Source organism: Typopeltis vanoorti, chromosome 7 (genome assembly GCF_054136105.1).
Source record: "Typopeltis vanoorti isolate ZY-2024b chromosome 7, IOZ_Tvanoo_1.0, whole genome shotgun sequence".
Classification (NCBI taxonomy): domain Eukaryota; kingdom Metazoa; phylum Arthropoda; class Arachnida; order Uropygi; family Thelyphonidae; genus Typopeltis; species Typopeltis vanoorti.
In genome coordinates, this window is record NC_143555.1 from 154478167 (window position 1) to 154498524 (window position 20358).

The 20358-nt window shown below is 35.8% G+C and overlaps 1 protein-coding gene across 3 annotated transcripts in view; it reads left to right on the top strand.

The window, feature by feature from the left end:
* LOC150105228 (serine/threonine-protein kinase/endoribonuclease IRE1-like) overlaps nt 1-20358 on the top strand; it is a 543187-nt gene that overhangs the window by 37442 nt on the left and 485387 nt on the right. For 2 of the 3 annotated variants that reach the window (XM_090396205.1, XM_090396206.1), the window contains exon 3: nt 7721-7757. In XM_090396205.1, the coding sequence (XP_090252331.1) occupies nt 7721-7757 (37 nt within the window). Of the gene's footprint in view, nt 1-7720; nt 7758-20358 lie in introns of those variants that run through there. The other variant, XM_090396207.1, reaches the window with a different exon arrangement.

Sequence of the window (20358 nt, forward strand, 5' to 3'; positions counted from 1 at the left end):
TATCAGGGACAGCTGGTTTTGTGAAGGGTAGGTCATGTCTCAGTAACTTGCTCACGTATTATAACACAGTGATGGCTGAACTGGATAAGGGTAATGGGTTTACGGTGATTCTACTGGACCTTGCTATGGCCTTTGACAGGATACCACATGGAATTCTAATCAGTAAATTGCAGCATATGGGAATGGACATGGGTTGGTGAGATGGTTAGGAGGGTGGTTGACGGAGAGATATCAGAGAGTGGTTTACTCAGGAGTAGAGTCCACAAGACGGCCTGTGACTAGTGGTGTGCCACAAGGATCTGTTCTTGGACCACTGCTGTTTAATTTGTTCATAAATGATATAGGAAAGGATCTGAGAGGAACAGTTCATTTGTTTGCAGATGATGCGAAGTTGGGTAGGGCAATAGTGAATGCAGATGACGTCAAAATTTTGCAGGATGATTTGGATAGATTGGAGGTCTGGGCTAAGGAGAATGGATGTCATTTTAATGTGGCAAAATGTAAGGTTATGCATTTTGGGGTGAAAAGATTGGCGGCAGTTTACTGCATTGGTGGAACCGTGCTCCAGGAAATTGATGAGGCACGAGATTTAGGATTGTTGGTGGATAAGGAATTGAAATTTAGGGGACAAATTGCAAAAGTGGCCAAATCAGCTCATCAAATCACTTGGTTGCTGAAGAATACGTTGACAAGCAGAGAGAAGCAGGTTATTGTTCCTCTGTATCGAGCTTTGATGAGACCCCATCTCGACTACTGTGCTCAGATTTGTTCACCTAGGTTTCTTCTTGATGGGGAGGAGGTGGAGAGGATCCGGAGGCGAGTGACCAAGATGATAGCAGGTCTGTGGAATGAACCGTATGAGAACAGGTTGAGGATTTATGGGTTGCAAAAATTGGTTGATAGGCGGATATGGGGAGATATGATTGAGACATTCAAATTACTGAAGGGTTTCTATAAAATTAATTCAGAAGATATTTTTGAGAACAGGGCTGGTTGTGGGAGGACTAGGGGACATCCATGGAAACTGGGCAAAATTGTGGTTAGTAAAGGTGTTAGAGCTGGGTTCTTTACTTTTAGCGTAGTGAATGAGTGGAATGCGCTCCCTGAGTCTGTGGTGGATGCTGTGACAGTGAATGAGTTCAAGGCGAGGTATGATAGATACTGTATGAATGTCGAATAGTTGTTATGAATATGATTTGGGTCTTCCCTCGATGAGTCTAATGACTCCATGGAGTTGCCCGTAATAATAGTAATAATATCATTGACAATCTTCACTCTCTGCCTCATTTCATCACTGTCATACCTGGGCAACACACTTGACTACTTTTCCTATCACACTATTAGCTTTTATCCTTCTCAACAACCTCCTGATATCCAATCTTATATATTCCTTGTTTCCAGTCAAGTCATTTGTCCCTATTACCACTACCAACTCTTATGCTCACTTAATCCTCATTTCCAATGCAAATTAAAATTAAGATTTAAAATTTAATATTTAAAATGAAAATTAAAAATTCTTTTGACAAATAGTTAAATGTAACTATTACCTGTAAAATAACTGTTCCTCACCAACAGTTAAAGCTGATTGATTTCATGTAAATTTAGAAGAAGGAAGGAGCTTTACATTGTGACACTTCTGTATAAGTGTAACTTCAAAGTTATGAAAATTATAAGCAGCACACACCAGAAGGCTTACAAGTGTTGCAGGGAAAGCTACATCTGAGTTTGAAAAGAAATTGGCTTTGAAAGCTAATGATAACCCCAAAGAATTGTATCGATATGCTGCAAGTAAAATAAACAATGAATATAAAAGAATAACTCTATATAATGTAGATTATGTGAGGGTGTAGATGTTGAAGAGGTTTAACAATGAGTGCCCATTTTGCTAAAAGCAATCAACCTGATGTATGAAACATTGCACTCACTGCCACCTCTTTACTGAATGAGGAAACAGGTGTATGAGTAGAAGGTATTAGAGCTGTTCCACAAACTGAAAAAGAATTCAACAATAGCAACTGATGGGGGGTATCAGCATGGATGCTAAAAGTGTCTTTGGCTGAACTACCTATTCCATTGATCAGGCTATATAATTTTAGTCTCAGAACAAGGAAGATTCTGCAGGAGTGGAAAGAATGTATGGTAATCCCATTGCACAGAGATGGAGCAAAGATTGACCATTCAGCATTTCAGAAGTGGTGATGGTGAAGATTTTGGAAAAGTTGGTCAGGGCTCGCATTCAGAAATGGTTGATAGAGAATCTCTAATTTACAATGAACAACATGGGTTTACTAAGGGAAGGTCATATTTTAGAAACTTTCTCACATTCTATAACAATGTTACCAGTGAACTAGAATTCAATTCTAGTTCAATGTTAAGAACTAGAATGGAATTTAGAACTAGAATAGAACTTAGAAGGAGAATGGATACACCATGATATTTTTGGATTTTGCTAAGTCTTTTGACAGAATACAGCATTGAAGACTGTTGTTTAAATTGGAGAGCATGGGTTTGGATTATAAAATATTATCGCTGTTAAGAGGATTTCTGACTGATAGATATCAAATGGTATACAGGGTGTGAGTCTGCAAGATTTAAGGTAACCAGTCTTGTACCACGAGGATCAGTCCTTGGTCCACTGGTATTCAGTGTGTACATTAATGACATTGGGAAGGATTTGATAGGTGACATATAGCTATTTGCTGATTATTCAAAGATAGGTAGGGTAATTAGGAAGGTACTTGAGGAATGATTTGAATAGACGAGAACTGTAGGCATGGGAAAACAGATGTCAGTTTAATGCCAGTAAATGTAAAGTCATACACTTTTGTATGATTAGATATCCAATGTTGTATTATATTAATGGGATTATGCTTGAAGAAACTGATCAGGCTAGAGATCTTGGAGTGTTAGTAGATAGGAAGTTGAATTTCAGGGGTCATGTAGCAAAGATTGCAAATACAATTCAAAAGATAATTGCAATGTTGAAATGAACTTTTACATGTAAAGATAATGATGGGAGAGAGAGAGTGTAAAGAAAAGTGTTAAAAATGATATCAGAATTGTGGAATATTGATTATGAAGACAGATTTGAGAATTTGTAGACTGCAAACACTAGCAAATAGGAGAAAAAGGGTGATGTGATTGAAACTTACAAACTTCTGAAAGAGTCATACAGGATTTCATTTGATGGAATTTTTCAATTTATTGAGGGTGGGGAAAGGACAAGAGAGTATCCTTCAAAGCTGAGAATGAATGCCACTAAGAATAGGGGTGAGGGCTACATTTTTCTCTTATAGGGTGGTGTGTGATTGGAATGGATTGCCATTGGATGTTGCGAGTACAACCAGTGTGAATGAATTCAAGAATAAATATGATAGCTGGTGCGTGTAGTATGTGGCCTCCTTCGATTAGTCTCTGACTACCTGGAGGTCTCTCTTAATAATCATAATAATAAACATTTATTCTCTCCTGTAAAGAATTTCTACAGAAATAACTGAATTTATAATCTGGAATTGGTTCCTAATGGGAAATGTTTATTTTGCTGAAATGAGCTTTCTATCTCTTTTATACAAAACTTTTGGAAACATTTGTACTGTTTTCAAATTGGGACAACTTCAGTTTTCATTTAAAGAAAAGGATTAACAGAATCAGCCAAGTTGATTTTGGGGAATAGAATGGAGTTTCAAAGGCATACATTAAAGCTAACAGGCTTTATGAATTTTTGATTCCATTGTAATATAACTCTTGCTGTACTGTGTTACATGAATATGGTGTTATTTTTGTATATATGTTCCTTTAGCATCGGCTATATATATAAAAAAAAAATTATCAGATTTTAATCCTGATTATTTATTAGTGAAATGGAGTTGTGTTCTGTGTATTTTCTTTGTAGTATATTATGTAGTATACTTTGTAGTATATTTCAGTAGTATCAAATTCTGATATATGTGTGTGTGTACCTGATAATCGGCTTTTACTCGGTTGTTATGATACATTTTAAAAAATAGATTTAATGACTAAAAACCGAGATAACTTATAAAGATTTTAATAAGAATAATACGACTAGTTTCGGCTTATAACAGCCTTCCTCAGGTATTCTTAAAGGACAAGAATAGTAATAAACATTGAAGTATCAAAGCAAATTACAGGTAAAAATTGCCACACATAATTGATACATAAAAAACGTTCTGTTTTTTCAAGTTGTTCTAACAGGCATGCCATTGTTTATTGCAAGTGTGCGTGCAGGCTCACGTGAACGCCAATATTGAATAACTGCAGCATGGCTATCTGGGATGTTATAACTCAAATTGTTGTTTAAATGGACAGGGTTCAGCAGGATTTCCCTTGATTCTACAATTTTCCTCTCAAACTCATCATCACAGCGAAAGATATTTTCTGATCTATCCCAGCAAACGGAGTGGCTTTGTTGATGATCATTAGGATTATTTGAAAAAAGAACATGGCTGGATAACACAGTTGCATGAGATATTTTGTAAGAGATGTCTCTCTTATGCTCTTCTATATGTTGTTCAATAGATTTGTTAGTTTGTCCAAAATAAGGGATATTGCAATCGCACCATAATTTATATACACCTGGATATTTTAGGTTGTGATGAGTAGGTTTTGGATGGCTGATTAGAGAATGGATTTTAGGAAGTGTGGTGAAGAACATCTTGATATTATATTTTTTAAGGACTTTAGCTACTTTAGCTTTTAGAGACTGTGCTAATGTATGGAATGGAGATGCTACCTTTAAAATTAATAGTTTCCATTGTGCACTGCCTATGAGGGTCCAGAAGAAATTTCTTAATCGTTTTTTCAGAGTATCCATTTTGTTTAAAGATAAGAGTGAGGTGATTCGTTTCTTTTTTATAGTTCATCTGGTTCATTCAAGAGAGAGCGTGCTCTGTGTCCTAAGGTAGATATAGTTGAAAGTTTTTGTGGTGGAAAATGATGAGAAAGATTATGCAGATATCTATTAGTATGAGTAGGTTTTCTGTACATAGAGAAATAATTTAAAAAAAAAAAAAACAAGGCCTAACAATGGGCAATCCTTTGTCCCCAGTTCTAGCTAACATCTTCCTTGAAGATTTTGAAACGAAAGCCATATCTTCCTTCTCATTTAAACCAAAAGTTTGGAAACGATATGTTGATGATATATTCATTATTTGGAATCATGGACACACATCTCTCACAGATTTTCTTCATCATCTAAACATCCAACATCCTAATATAAAATTTACTGCTGATCTATAAAATAATAACTTCTTAGCTTTCCTGGATATCATGCTTACACTATGCTCTGAAAGATTAAAAATCTCTATGTACAGAAAAATTACTCATACTAATAGATTTTTTTTTTATTTATATAGCCGATGCCAAAGGAACATATATACAAAAATAACCATATTCATGTAACACAGTACAGCAAGAGTTATATTACAATGGAATCAAAAATTCATAAAGCCTGTTAGCTTTAATGTATACCTTTTGAAACTCCATTCTATTCCCCAAAATCAACTTGGCTGATTCTGTTAATCCTTTTCTTTAAATGAAAACTGAAGTGGTCCCAATTTGAAAACAGTACATATGTTTCCAAAAGTTTTGTATAAAAGAGATAGAAAGCTCATTTCAGCAAAATAAACATTTCCCATTAGGAACCAATTCCAGATTATAAATTCAGTTATTTCTGTAGAAATTCTTTACAGGAGAGAATAAATGTTTATTATTATGATTATTAAGAGAGACCTCCAGGTAGTCAGAGACTAATCGAAGGAGGCCACATACTACACGCACCAGCTATCATATTTATTCTTGAATTCATTCACACTGGTTGTACTCGCAACATCCAATGGCAATCCATTCCAATCACACACCACCCTATAAGAGAAAAATGTAGCCCTCACCCCTATTCTTAGTGGCATTCATTCTCAGCTTTGAAGGATACTCTCTTGTCCTTTCCCCACCCTCAATAAATTGAAAAATTCCATCAAATGAAATCCTGTATGACTCTTTCAGAAGTTTGTAAGTTTCAATCACATCACCCTTTTTCTCCTATTTGCTAGTGTTTGCAGTCTACAAATTCTCAAATCTGTCTTCATAATCAATATTCCACAATTCTGATATCATTTTTAACACTTTTCTTTACACTCTCTCTCTCCCATCATTATCTTTACATGTAAAAGTTCATTTCAACATTGCAATTATCTTTTGAATTGTATTTGCAATCTTTGCTACATGACCCCTGAAATTCAACTTCCTATCTACTAACACTCCAAGATCTCTAGCCTGATCAGTTTCTTCAAGCATAATCCCATTAATATAATACAACATTGGATATCTAATCATACAAAAGTGTATGACTTTACATTTACTGGCATTAAACCGACATCTGTTTTCCCATGCCTACAGTTCTCGTCTATTCAAATCATTCCTCAAGTACCTTCCTAATTACCCTACCTATCTTTGAATAATCAGCAAATAGCTATATGTCACCTATCAAATCTTTCCCAATGTTGTTAATGTACACACTGAATACCAGTGGACCAAGGACTGATCCTTGTGTTACAAGATTACCTTAAATCTTGCAGACTCACACCCCGTATACCATTTGATATCTATCAGTCAGAAATCCTCTTAACCACGATAATATTTTATAATCCAAACCCATGCTCTCCAATTTAAGCAACAGTCTTCAATGCTGTATTCTGTCAAAAGACTTTGCAAAATCCAAAAATATCATGGTGTATCCATTCCATTCTCTTTGTCTAGTTCAATGGTAACATTATTATAGAATGTGAGAAAGTTTCTAAAATATGACCTTCCCTTAGTAAACCCATGTTGTTCACTGTAAATTAGAGATTCTTTATCAACCATTTCTGAACGCAAGCCCTGACCAACTTTTCCAAAATCTTCACCATCACCACTTCTGAGATGCTGATTGGTCAATCTTTGCTCCATCTCTGTGCAATGGGATTACCATACATTCTTTCCACTCCTGCAGAATCTTCCTTGTTCTGAGACGAAAATTATATAGCCTGATCAAAGGAATAGATAGTTCAGCCGAAGACACTTTTAGCATCCATGCTGTTACCCCGCATCAGTCCCTATTGTTGAATTCTTATTATAATTTTTATAAGTTATCTCGGTTTTTAGTCATTAAATCTATTTTTTTAAAAAAAAATGTGTGTGTGTGTGTGTGGAATTTTTTTTTACCTTGGGTGTATACTATACTTTAAAGATACCAAGAAATTTTATATACTTGGTTTTAATCCTTTTTTTCCCAAGCAAGCAAGCAAACAAGCTAGCAAGCCAAGTTTGTGCCTGAAGTATTTTCAGGTCTGAGGCAACTCGTGGTAAAGTGTGGCATAAGCTCTGATCACTTGCCTAAGTATCCCATAATACAAAGCACATATCCTTATGGACATGTATAATGCTATGTATTATGGGAAGGGTCACTACCCAGTTTTGATCCTTGCGATAATACATACCATTATACATATCTGTAAGGATATGTGCTTTGTATTATAGAATACTTAGTCATGTGATCAGAGCTTATGTCACCTTTACCACGAGTTGCCTCAGACCTGAAAATACTTCAGGCACAAACTTGGCTTTCTTGCTTGTTTGCTTACTTGGAAAAAAAGAATTAAAACCATGTATATAAAATTTCTTGGTATATATATATTTTATTATTATTATTTATTTTTTTTTTTTCCAGAACCTGTCTTAAAGCTTCCCTTGAACAATGATAGGAGGTAAGTTGTTTAGTTATTATGCAGTTAAAGTTTATTGTTAATGAGCATAAATGTAAATTCAAAGAAAACTGTTGGCATTATTATCACCATCGGACCTCCATTAGACTTCCATGGAAGGTTGAAAATAATAACAAATAAATGAATAAATTTTTTTCTCAGGCTCTACCAATTTATCACTCTTGGGAGTGCTCAATTGGCTCTTCTCAGCCAGTCTCATGATTTTATAGACGTGACTAGACCATAGGTTCCCAAAGTGGGCAGTACCCCCCCCCCCCCCCCCAGTGGGTGCTGGAGTCTTCTGGGGGGGGGGGGCTATAGTGGGATCAGAAGAATCATGTGGTCTAGGTAATTTGAAAATTTACCATGTCAGATAGAAATAGATGTCAATTTTTCTATGTCAATGAGAAAATAGAGCATGTATATATGTGTGTATAATAGGTTATGTTTATAGTAGCAAATAATATATTCGTTATATTTCATTTCAAAATATATAACAAATATATAAAACCACGTATATTATTTCTGGGAAAACTCCCATGTTACTCCTCTTAATAAACTATTATAATTACAGCTATTTTGCCTGCTTCAGTTTAGGAGTGCCCCTGTTTAAATGTCATTGGCTATTTACTCATGGATTCTTAGGGCATTGTGAGTGTAAATGTACCAAAAAGTATATGTAGCATAAGGAATAGAAATTTACACATACCTTTCTCTGGGTGTTGCGGCTTTTCCTCTTTCTGGAATGTCGAAAATCCTAAAAAATGAAAATAAAATTGACAAAACCACACTGAAAAACACAATCCCCCGCACCACACACCCCTTTTATGTTCGGACAAATAAAAACCCACAAAGACGGGTACTAACACATCCTAAAAAATGAAAATAAAATTGACAAAACCACACTGAAAAACACAATCCCCCGCACCACACGCACCCCTTTTATGTTCAGACAAATAAAAACCCACAAAGACAGGTACCCGATGAGACCAATAGTCTCCTACAAAGATACCACCACAGCCCCTTTATCAAAATTCGTAGCGAAACTTCTCAAACCATTAACTACAACGTCTAACTTCATGATAAAAAACACGGACGACCTTTTCAAAAAAATAAAAAACCTAACCCTATCCCAAGAAGACATCCTCACTTCTTTGGATGCGGCCTCTTTATACACTAACGTGGACGTCCCCAGAACTTTAGACATCGTACACACACTACTCACAGAAGACCACACCCTACACTCTCGTACTAAACTAACGCCCATTGACATTATTAACTTAATAAAACTAATAATCTCGGCAAACTTCTTCAAGTTCAACAACAACATGTACATACAAATCTTCGGACTCCCCATGGGCCAAAAAATCAGTGGACGACTAGCGGAATTATTCCTGGCACATATAGAATCACTCCTACTCCACCCTTCCCTTCCCCCCGGCATCACCTTTTATGGCAGATACGTAGACGATATTCTGTGCATTGGTAATCCCACACACATCACCACCTTAAAAACATCCCTAAACAGCTACAGCAACAGATTAAAATTCACCACAGAAACCGAACAGAACAAATCCATCAATTTCTTAAACTTGACATTAACCAGAACACACAACAAAATAGCCATGAAAATATACCACAAACCCTCACACATCGGAAACTACCTCCATTTTCACTCATACCATCCATATTCTGTTAAAAAATCTGTCATCTTATCACAATTCATAAATGCTTACAAATTTTCAACCAATCAAAATAGTCTAAATGCAGAAATAAAAAAACTAACACAGATCTTCTTAAACCGCAACTATCCTACACAACTGATTAACTATGCAAACAAGACGGCAAAAAACCGCCAAAACAACCCAAGTACCAAAACGAACTTCCCTACACAAAAAATTATCAAACTACCATACACCCAAAACACATACAAAGCCTATAAATACATCTTCAAACATACTGACTACAAACTGGTATTCACCACAAACCAAAAACTGGCAAACCTCCTAAAATCCACCAAACCTCACACACAGAAAGAAATATTTGAACAGCACAATGTAGTCTATAAATTTCCCTGCCAAAAAGACTGTGACATCACCTACACAGGTTCCACCATCAGGTCTTTATGGGCAAGACTACAAGAACACTTCCGTGACTGTAACATCCCTATTCCAGAACATTTAAACACTAAAAAAACGTAACATCAAAAAGAAAAATCGAATACAAAGCACAGGAAAAACGGAAATAGCTGTTCACGCCCTTGAACAAAAACACACCCTGCAGATAGACAAGGCCATCATAGTAGACAGACAAGAATGAAACAATGCTCAGAATATCGGAAACAATAGCTATAAAGTGTGACGCGAACTCTATCAACATACACAGGCTCTACATAATCTCCGAGGTTTGGAGGTTTCACAACATAAAATTGAGGTCACAACCCCGACCAATAGGCGACAACACAAACACTTCAAAAGCAAAAGCACCTACTTGACCTGACATAGCATCCACTTTCCCAATGTGTTCAGATGACGACCACGAATAGTCGAAACGGACCGCACCCCGTCAACCACCTTCCCCCTCCCTATCTTAAAAAATCAACCCTTTCACCTTTTCCCTACCCTATATAATATAATATATATGTTTATATATATAGTACGGAAAAAAACCCGGGTTTTTCTAACTTAATTCTACCAAATTGCCTACCCTCCCACACACACACTCAGTAGTTTTTCGACATTGCAGAAAGAGGAAAAGCCGCAACACCCAGAGAAAGGTATGTGTAAATTTCTATTCCTTATGCTACATATACTTTTTGGTACATTTACACTCACAATGCCCTAAGAATCCATGAGTAAATAGCCAATGACATTTAAACAGGGGCACTCCTAAACTGAAGCAGGCAAAATAGCTGTAATTATAATATAAAACCACTTTTCTAGTTGATTTGTACAAAAATAAACCCAATTTTTATATAATTTAATATTACGAGTAAAAATAATAATGGCAAGAAAGAAATAAAATCTTAAATTTTAGTTAGCCTAGTTAGTACTAACTTATATTGCTAACTAGAGAGAAAAAACAAAGCAAATATTATTCGAAACTTATTATACTGTTTTCTGTGGTTATGTTTTGTAGGTTTGTTGTTTATATCTTGTGTAATTATTTTATTTATTAATTATTATTTATAATTATTCGGACAATGTCGTGGTCGGACTGACAAAATGTGCTTCCATGCAAAATAAAAAAATTGAATGTGTCATACAGGATATTTTAACTTCTATTTTTTTATATACTTAAAAAATTTATTCATTTTTTTCTATTGTAAAAATTGATCGTGCCATACAGGATTTAGTCTATCCACGTGGCAGACGAGTCTTAACTAGTAGTATGTCGGTCCACTATTACATAGGTAATTCACTCAATTCAGCATGTTTTGACAGGAATATGGGTGCTTGCAGTGACTTGTTCAAAGCACGAGTACGATGGTATCGCAAAAAATTCAATGCATGCAAGTCGATTCGGGCTAGATTTCAAATCTATAAATACCAGTGGTTTAGGAATAAGTTTCATTATTTTTTGTGTGCTTTGCCAACAGTCATCATCAGTCGAAAGTGTGATAGATAAGTGGAGTCATACAAAGTGTAAATTAAATCTTTTATTTTATGAATATTTTTGCAAATTTTATTACTTCATTATGTCTGAATATAAGAAGAAATGTCAACAGTACAGTATTGAGTATTTGAAATATGGTTTTGTTTAGTCTCCTATGAACCAATTAATACCCATGTGCTTGATTTGCCAAAAAGTGTTTTCAAATGAAGCAATGAAGCCTACTAGGCTACAAGAACTTTTGACTAAAATGTATACTGACAAAAAGGATAAAGATTTGTCCTATTTTCAAGTGCTAGAAGAAAAATATTTTAAATGTCTAACTATATCAAAACTTTTTACATGCTCCACTAAACAAGATAATGATGGATTACAAGCTTCTTATAATATTTCATTATTAATCGCAAAAGCGGGAAAACCACACACAATTGGTGAGGAATTAATCTTGCTGGCAGTAAAAGAAGTAATAAACACTATGCTTCCTAAGGCCAGCATCAGATATCATCAGGAAAATTCCTTTGAGCAATAATTCAGTGCAAAGAAGAATCGATGAAATGGCTGAAGACGTTGAAAAATCATTGTGCGATTATTTGAAGACGTGCCAATTTTCCATTCAACTCGATGAATCAACCCTCCCAAATAATGAACCACTACTCTTATCATACGTATGATTCATAAAAGAAGAAAGAGTTTGTCAAGAATTATTATTTGCTAAAAAATTGGAAGCGGATACAAAGGGAGAATCTATGTTTAATATCATGAATAAGTTTTTTCAAGAGAAAGATATTCCTATTTGTAATATTTTGCCTGCTGCTACTGATGGTGCTCCAGCAATGATAGGGCGCCACAAGGGTTTCATAGCAAAACACAATGTATAGCGAGTACCAAACGTACTCGCTATACATTGTGTTCTTCATTGTCAACATTTGGTTGCGAAAAATTTAAGTGAACGCCTGCACACGTCGCTCCATTACGTTATTAGAGTAGTCAACAAGATTAGAAACAATTCATCGAGTGACAGATTGTTTAGCCAACTTTATAGTGAAAACGATGAAGATTTCAATTGTTTGCTGCTTCACATAGAAGTTCACTGGCTTTCAAAAGGTATTTGTCTGAATCGATTTTACAATTTGTTTGATTCAGTACTAGAGTTCCTAGAAAACAGAGACAACGGATTGTGGGCCAACCTGATTATATCCAAAAATGGCATCGCTTATTTGACAGACCTCTATAAAATATTTAATGAAGTCAATCTACAACTACAAGGTGATGAATTGAATTTAATTAAAACAAAAAACGTTATTGCCGCTTTTGTAGGGAAACTTCTTCTGTTCAAGCGGAATATGGGCCAAGGGGAATATAGCCACTTTTCAAATTTATCAGCAGTGTCTCTCAAAAAGGAAGATTTACTACATACTGCGAATACTTGGAGGTTTTCCATGCTGATTTCAATGAACGATTCAAGGATATTGTAACATGAATATACCAAATTGGGTTCTAGATCCTTTCTCACATGTAAGCACAGCAGGATCATCAAATTTACAAGTGGAACTCATAGAACTCACAACAAATGATGAACTAAAAATAAAATTCAAAACTGGATACCAAGAGTTCTGGCTTCAAAAATCAATACCGACACTGTACCCTGGATTATGGGAAATAGTGCAGAAATTTTTAATTGCATTTCCATCTTCTTATTTGGCTGAGTGTGGGTTTAGTGCTGTAGTGAATTTACTATCTAAGAAAAGGAACCGATTGCATATAACTGAGCGTGGCGATTTACGACTGTTTTTAACGAAAGTTGAACCCGATATTAAACTTTTAAAAATGTACCAGGCTAATCGGACACTCCTTCCCCAGGCATATGGTTGCGAAGCGCACAGCCACTAAGCTAACCGCGTGGACAAGGTGTCATTAATACTCTAAAAAACAAGGCTTTGAAGATGCTCCAATGAACAAGCACTGAAAGACGAATTTAAAGTTATCAGCAATACTTTTATAAAAAATAGTCACAGCGTAACACTATTAACAAAATTCTCTACAAGACCTCAATAAAAAAACAAAGATAAACCAGACTACAATAAAACTATAACCATTCCTTACATTAAAGGGACATCAAATAAAATAAACAGAATACTACAGAAATACAACCTCAAAGCCACCTTTAAACCTCTTGCAAAATTAAAAAGTTTACTCAACTCATCCAAAGACCCACTCCCTCTGCTGGCCCACACTGGAGTATACTGTATTTATTGCACCTGTAATCTACCATATATAGGGGAAACAGGACGCACAATTCCTATCAGACAAAAGGAACATAACACACTAAATATAATAACTGTGGTGAAGGTGGCCTTTCTGATCATGCCCTGAACACTTTATATAGAATTGAGTGGAAAAGCACCAGTGTTTACATCACATCAAAACATGGTATGAATGCAAATTTAAGGAAGCCTTGAGATTCTTATCAACCACCCCAATCTGAACAATAATGGTCTAAAAATCCCAAGCATGTGGAAGGCACATATTCTACCCACTGAACCTTTCTCACTAATAGTCAACTATAAACAGGACTGTAGATAATCCAGAATCTTAAATCTAATATAACAATTGTCATGTTAAAAATAGGACATCATTGTTACTGTAAGAAAACTATCTATATGAAAGAATGTTTCTCTCATGTTGTCTTAAATAGAATTTAGTTTTGATTTAGTTTCTAAATAATTAATTAATTTTTAATTTTATCTGTATTTTTTTTTTTCCACTAGAGGTCATCCACTGGAATAACTGGTGATTAAATCATTGTTTCTTTAGCTTACTGTGTGAAATGTAACTCAGCTTGTCCTTGTATACTTGTATATACTCTAGATGTGATGACCTTAATATGAAGGTCGAAACGTCGGGAAAATGAAATAGTTAATTTATAACACGGTTGTGAAATCCATAATTTCTAAAATGAATGCTGATCACCCTGCAACACTAAAAGCTTTAAAGCAATCAATTACTGTATCTGGCGTATCGGCTATATATAAGCTAAATAACAGAGGGGCCAATACTGTGCTTTGTGTTAAGCCGTTGCTAAGTTTCTACTGGTTACTAATATTTTCTCCAAGGACAACACAGAAATATCTGTTGCTGAGCATATTATTAACAAGTTGGATTGTTTTTCGACATGGTAGTACTTTCATTAATTTATACAGCATGTCCTCTCTCCATATAGTGTCATATGTGGCAGTTAGATCAAGAAAAATTGCAGAAGTTTTTAGATTTCACTGAAAGCCTGCTCCTCGTGGTGCACCCTGGATAAGGCTAAATGAGCTAGAGCAATCCTGGCAGCCAGTCTATCCATGGATCTCCTGCTACTAACTACATGCAGCAATCAGAAGTGAACGGTCCTTACAAGATCCATTTGAAAAATCAACTGACTAGAAATCTCAGAAAAATGCGAATGCCTTTCAAAATTCCTTCTTGACCAAAATATAGACACCGTAGTCCTCCAGGAAACACATGCCGCCACTGAAGAAGACTTGTACAGAAGAGGGAGAGTTGTGCCTACGAACTACCAGCTCGTAGGAGCAACCTACCATTATGCATATGGTGTAGCGACATATGTCCGCAACAACATCGAGCAAATTGAACTTGTTACTGCATCAAGTGATGATGATGTTAAACTGGTCGTGACGAAGCTTTGCGAACTGACGCTTGTTAATGTTTACAAGCCACCAAATGTTCAATGGCCTCACAAGTCCTTCCCCTTTTGAATCACCTAACAACATACATGGAATATTTCAACAGCCGCCATGAGTTATGGAAGTATGCCTAGAATGATGAATGCAGTATAGCCCTCACCGACTGGGCTGAGGCTTTCAATATATACTTGATCTTTGAAGCTAAAGAGCGTGGCACCTTCAATTCAACAGTATGGAAAAGAGACTATAATCTTGACCTCTGTTTCTTCACCTCTAGTAACATAAATGAACATCTACCTACTCAAAGGAGCGTTCACAGCCAACACTGTCCAGCCCTCCTTGATGTAGGCATAAAAATATCTCTTGTCTGATCAATTCCCTGCCCGAAATGGAATTTTTGAAGAGCCGATTGGGAAAAATATGCCACTGACCTTGACAAGTGTGTTTGCTTCATATCTACCCAATAACTACATTCGATTTGTAGGAGCTGTCATCTCTATAGCTAAAAAACATATCCCTAGGGACTGTTAGAAAGGAGTATATCCCTTGATGGAATAAACCGAGTGAACAACTTTATGAGAAATTTCTGGAGAGTGGTGATTTGGAAATTGCAAATGATATTCTTCACGAATTGGATTCAGCAAGGCAACAATGCTGGACTGAAACAATTGAGAGACTGTACCTTAGCCTTCTACATAACACACTCCAAGCCTTCCTACTCCAGTAGGAAGGCTTGGAGTGTGTTATGGAAGCTAGGAGGTGCTACAATGGTGACTACTAAAAAGACGGATGCTACACCGAACCAAATTGCTAATCATATTATTAAAATCGCGAGATGCCAGCATGACAGATATCATACCATCAAAGTTAAAAGAGAAGCCAGAGAATTAATGGGAAAATTACAAGATAAATCAGAATATGCAAGACCTTTCAGTGACTAGGAAATCAACAATGCACTAGCCGATACAACCATGGGAAAGGCCCCAGGGTTCGACGAAGTTCACCCGGAATTTCTTCTTCATGCTGGCAAAAATACCAAAAACTGGCTTGCCCATTTCTTCTCGGAAATAATGAACACTGCCGTGTTACTGAAAGAATTTAAGAAAGCTAAGATAATAGCTCTTTCCAAACCAGGAAAATCAACTAACAAATTTGATATGAAAATCAGTAATAAAAAGATTTATTACTGATAAATCTTTAACTACATAAACATGCTGAAAATGTCAGCTGTGTCATGAATTAACAACTTATAGAAAAGTGACACAGCTGACATTTTCAGCATGTAATCAGCCATCTTCAATAATAATTGTGCTATTCAAGCACAATTATTATTGAAGATGGCTGATTACATAAATATGGAATATGCAAAACTGGTATGGTGGAGAGATTGAAGAAATAGCTAGTTTGCTAATGATGCAAAACTAGGTAGAGCAATGGCCAATAAAGATGATATAGAGATCCTTCAGAATGATTTAAATAGATGTATGAAATAAATAGATTTAAATAGATGGTTACCAGTTTAATGAGGCAAAGTGCGCTTTGGGATGAAAAAGGGAGTTGAAGGTGATTGTGGATAGGAAATTGAAGTTTAGAGGACAAGTTGTAAAGTGGTTGAAATGGATGTAGAAGAAAACACTATCAAGCAGAGTAGGTTATATGCACAGATCTGGTTGCCTTGGTTTTCTCAGGGTTGAGAGAATCCAGAGGTCTGACCATGATAGTGACGGGTCTGTGGTGCTTTCTGTAAGGGTAGAGTAGATAGAATATTGGATATATAATAGAAACATGTAAATTAGTGAAGGGATTTTATAAGATTGATACCAAAAGATTTTTGATTCATGATAAGAAAATAGAATATAAGAGGATCAGTTACTCCTGGAAATTTTAGAAGTCTGGTTAGCAAGGATACAGAGGACTAGATTTTTTGCTAGTATTCAACACAAAATATGAGGCTAATCTTCTTGAATGGCAGTCAGTCTCAAGTAGAGTAATGTGGGCAAATATGAGAATGGGGAACTGGACAATGAGACTTATTTGTGCCTATGGTCCCACAGAAGGTTCTACTAAGGTAGAAGTGGAGTAATTTTTTGAGGCTTTAGAAAAAGCAACTGACACAATGAAAAAGGAAAAGTTGGTCCTTGTTGGGGATCTAAATAGTAGAGTAGGAAATGATTGTGAGACATACAAAAATATTTTGGGAAAATTTGGAGAAAAGAGCAAAGCTAATAATAATGGCAAATATCTGTTGAATTTCTGCTCAGGACATGGACTGGTTATTACTAACACCATGTTCCAACATAAAAATGTGCACAAATTCACATGGAGAGAAGAGGCTAGGAATAAGAAAAGTCTCATTGACTTTGTTATTGTTGATAGTGATGTTTTCTCCCTGGTGCAGGACACCAGAGTGTATAGAGAGGATTTGAAATTGGAAGTGATCACTATTTAGTCTTGAGCAGGATAAAATTGAATTTCATATTGAAAAGAATAACATGTAAGAAAGTTTTAAAGCGAATAAAAGTTGAGCAGCTCTCAGATGTAAACTGTAAACTAAAATACAGAAATATTATTGAAAAGAAAATGAAAGAGTTTGAGAACAGGAATCAAACCTTGGAGATTCAGTTGCAAACTCTGAAGGAAACATTGATTGATTCTGCCAGAAAGGCATGTGGTGAGGTTGTGTGCAAAGATAAAAAAATCAGAACTCCCTGGTGGACACAGGAAGTTAAAGAGGCAGTGAAGGAAAAGAAGAAAGCATATCAAAAGTTCCTGGCAAATAAGTCAGCTTTTACTCTTACAGAATACAGAGACAAATGTAAGAAAGCTAAACAGTGTGTAAAACTAGCTAAACAAAAGTCATGGGAGGACTTTGGCAAGAATATAGAAAATAAATATCAAGAAAGTGACAAAATATTCTGGAGGTTGTTGAAGAAGCTTAGGAATGGAGGAAAGAGTGCTGTAAAAGGAATTAGAGATGATAAAGGTGAAATGAAAACAGGAGAAAACGATATCCTTGAAGTATGGAGTAATTACTTTGAAAAACTGCTAAATGAAACAAGCAGTGATGACAGCACAGTGATAAAAAAACACTGACCAGGCATGCAGTCAGGAATACATATCCATACTTGAAGTAGAAAAAGCCATCAAAGGCTTGAAATGTGGAAAGGCAGCAGGAGTAGATGATATTCGACCAGAAATGCTGAAGTATGGTGGTATAAGAGTCTTACAGTGGCTGCACTGCATAGTTCAGAAAGCCTGGACAGAGGAACGAATTCCCGATGATTGGAGTAGAGCTCTCATAGTACTCATATATAAAAAGGGAAATAAAAATGAATGTGAGAATTACAGAGGTATTTCCCTACTGAGTGTTCCTGGCAAGATCTATGCAAGTATACTTGAGAAACGGTTGAGAAGAATTGTGGAAGAAAAGCTTGGTGAAGAACAAGCTGGATTCAGGCCAAATAGAGGCTGTCAGGATCAGATCTTCACTTTACGACAAATAGTCGAGAAAGCATGGGAATATAACAAAGATCTGTATTTAAGTTTTGTCGATTTGGAAAAGGTGCCAAGAGAGAAGCTATTCAATACGCTGCAGTTATATGGTGTCAATGGGGCATTATATCAAGCAATACTTAGTCTTTATTTGAGTTGTGAGTCAGCAGTTAGAATTGAAGGAAGTACAGGAAGATGGTTTAATGTCAAATCTGGTGTGAGACAAGGATGTACATTATCCCCTCTGTTATTCATTATCTATATGGATCACATTATGAAGGAATGTGGTATTAAACCTGATATCAAAATTGGAGATGTTAATGTCAGCTCTTTGCTTTATGCGGATGATGTTATACTTCTAAATAAATCCGCTACAAGTCTGCAAGATTCTCTGACTAAATTGAATAGCTGTTGTAATAGATATGGTATGAAGGTCAGCAATAAAAAGACAAAGACAATGAAAATAGGCAGAATCATTGAAAATGTCAACTGTGTTGTGAATGGAGAACCTGTGGAACAAGTAAAACATTTCAGCTACTTAGGCACAATTTTTACTGAAGATGGTAAACTAAATATAGAAATAGACAACAGAATCAGCAAAGCTGGTATCGTGGGAAGTCAATTGAATAAATTCATATGGAATAAGAAAGAAATTAGTCGGAACACTAAATTAGCTGTATACAAGACTGTGTTCAAACCAATTTTAACTTATGGATCTGAGAGCTGGGTCAGAAGTAAAACACTTGACCAAAGACTAGAGACCGCAGATATGAGAGTCCTGAGAAAGATTAGAGGCGTGAACAGATGGCATCAATGGCAATATCATATTAAAAATGAGGATATTAGGAAAGAACTTGACATTGTCAGCATCCAGAAATGCGTTAGCAGAGCTAATCTCAGATGGTATGGTCACTTAAATAGAATGGGAGAGGAAAGATTAGCAAAACAAGTGTTCTCTGCCAGGTTGGCAGGAAAACGACCCAGAGGAAGACCAAGATATAGGTGGATTGATACGGTACAAAGTGCCTTAGACGATAGAAATATAAGATCTGATAATGTTGGAGTCTTGACAAGTAACAGACTGATTTGGAGGAAAATTGTAGATAGGAAGTTAGTAATGATGTAATTTTTTCATGTAGTACTGTCATATCCTGTACACCCCTTGAGGGTACATGGCAGGAATTTGATGATGATGATGATGAGATTTTTTGCTTGGAGAATAGCGAAATGGGTTACCAGAGGAGTTGGTTGTGAGTATGAATGAGAAATTTGATATATATATTATGTGAATAATGATTGGTGTTGGTCTCTTGTTTAGCTTGATGAGGGGTGAATAGAATTTGTTTCCAAGTGCATTGTCAGCGAATGAGTTTAAAGAAAAGTAAGATAGGTATTATGCTTGTGTGGGCTGCACACAACGAATGCTGGAACTCCACAGAGATGTCTAAATAATATTAAGTATTTCATCTGCTTTTCCACATTTCAGTTTTCTAATGGCATTTCCGTTTCTTAGTCTTAAAATGTATTCTTGATTGCATTTCTTCTACCACTGTTCTTCGACTAGTTTATTTAATAATGTTTCATTATTGTCTAAGACTCTATAAATCTTTAATTTCAAGTTTATATTGCTGCTGCTTTGGTGGAGGTGATGTTCCTTTTATGCACTATTATTCATTTCTATGTTGTTGTTTTTTTTTCCTCAGTATACTTTAGACTATTTCATCAGTTCCCAATTTCTGTTTAGCTATTATTATTATTATTATTATTATTATTATTATGGGCATCTCCATGGAGTTAGTAGACTCATCACG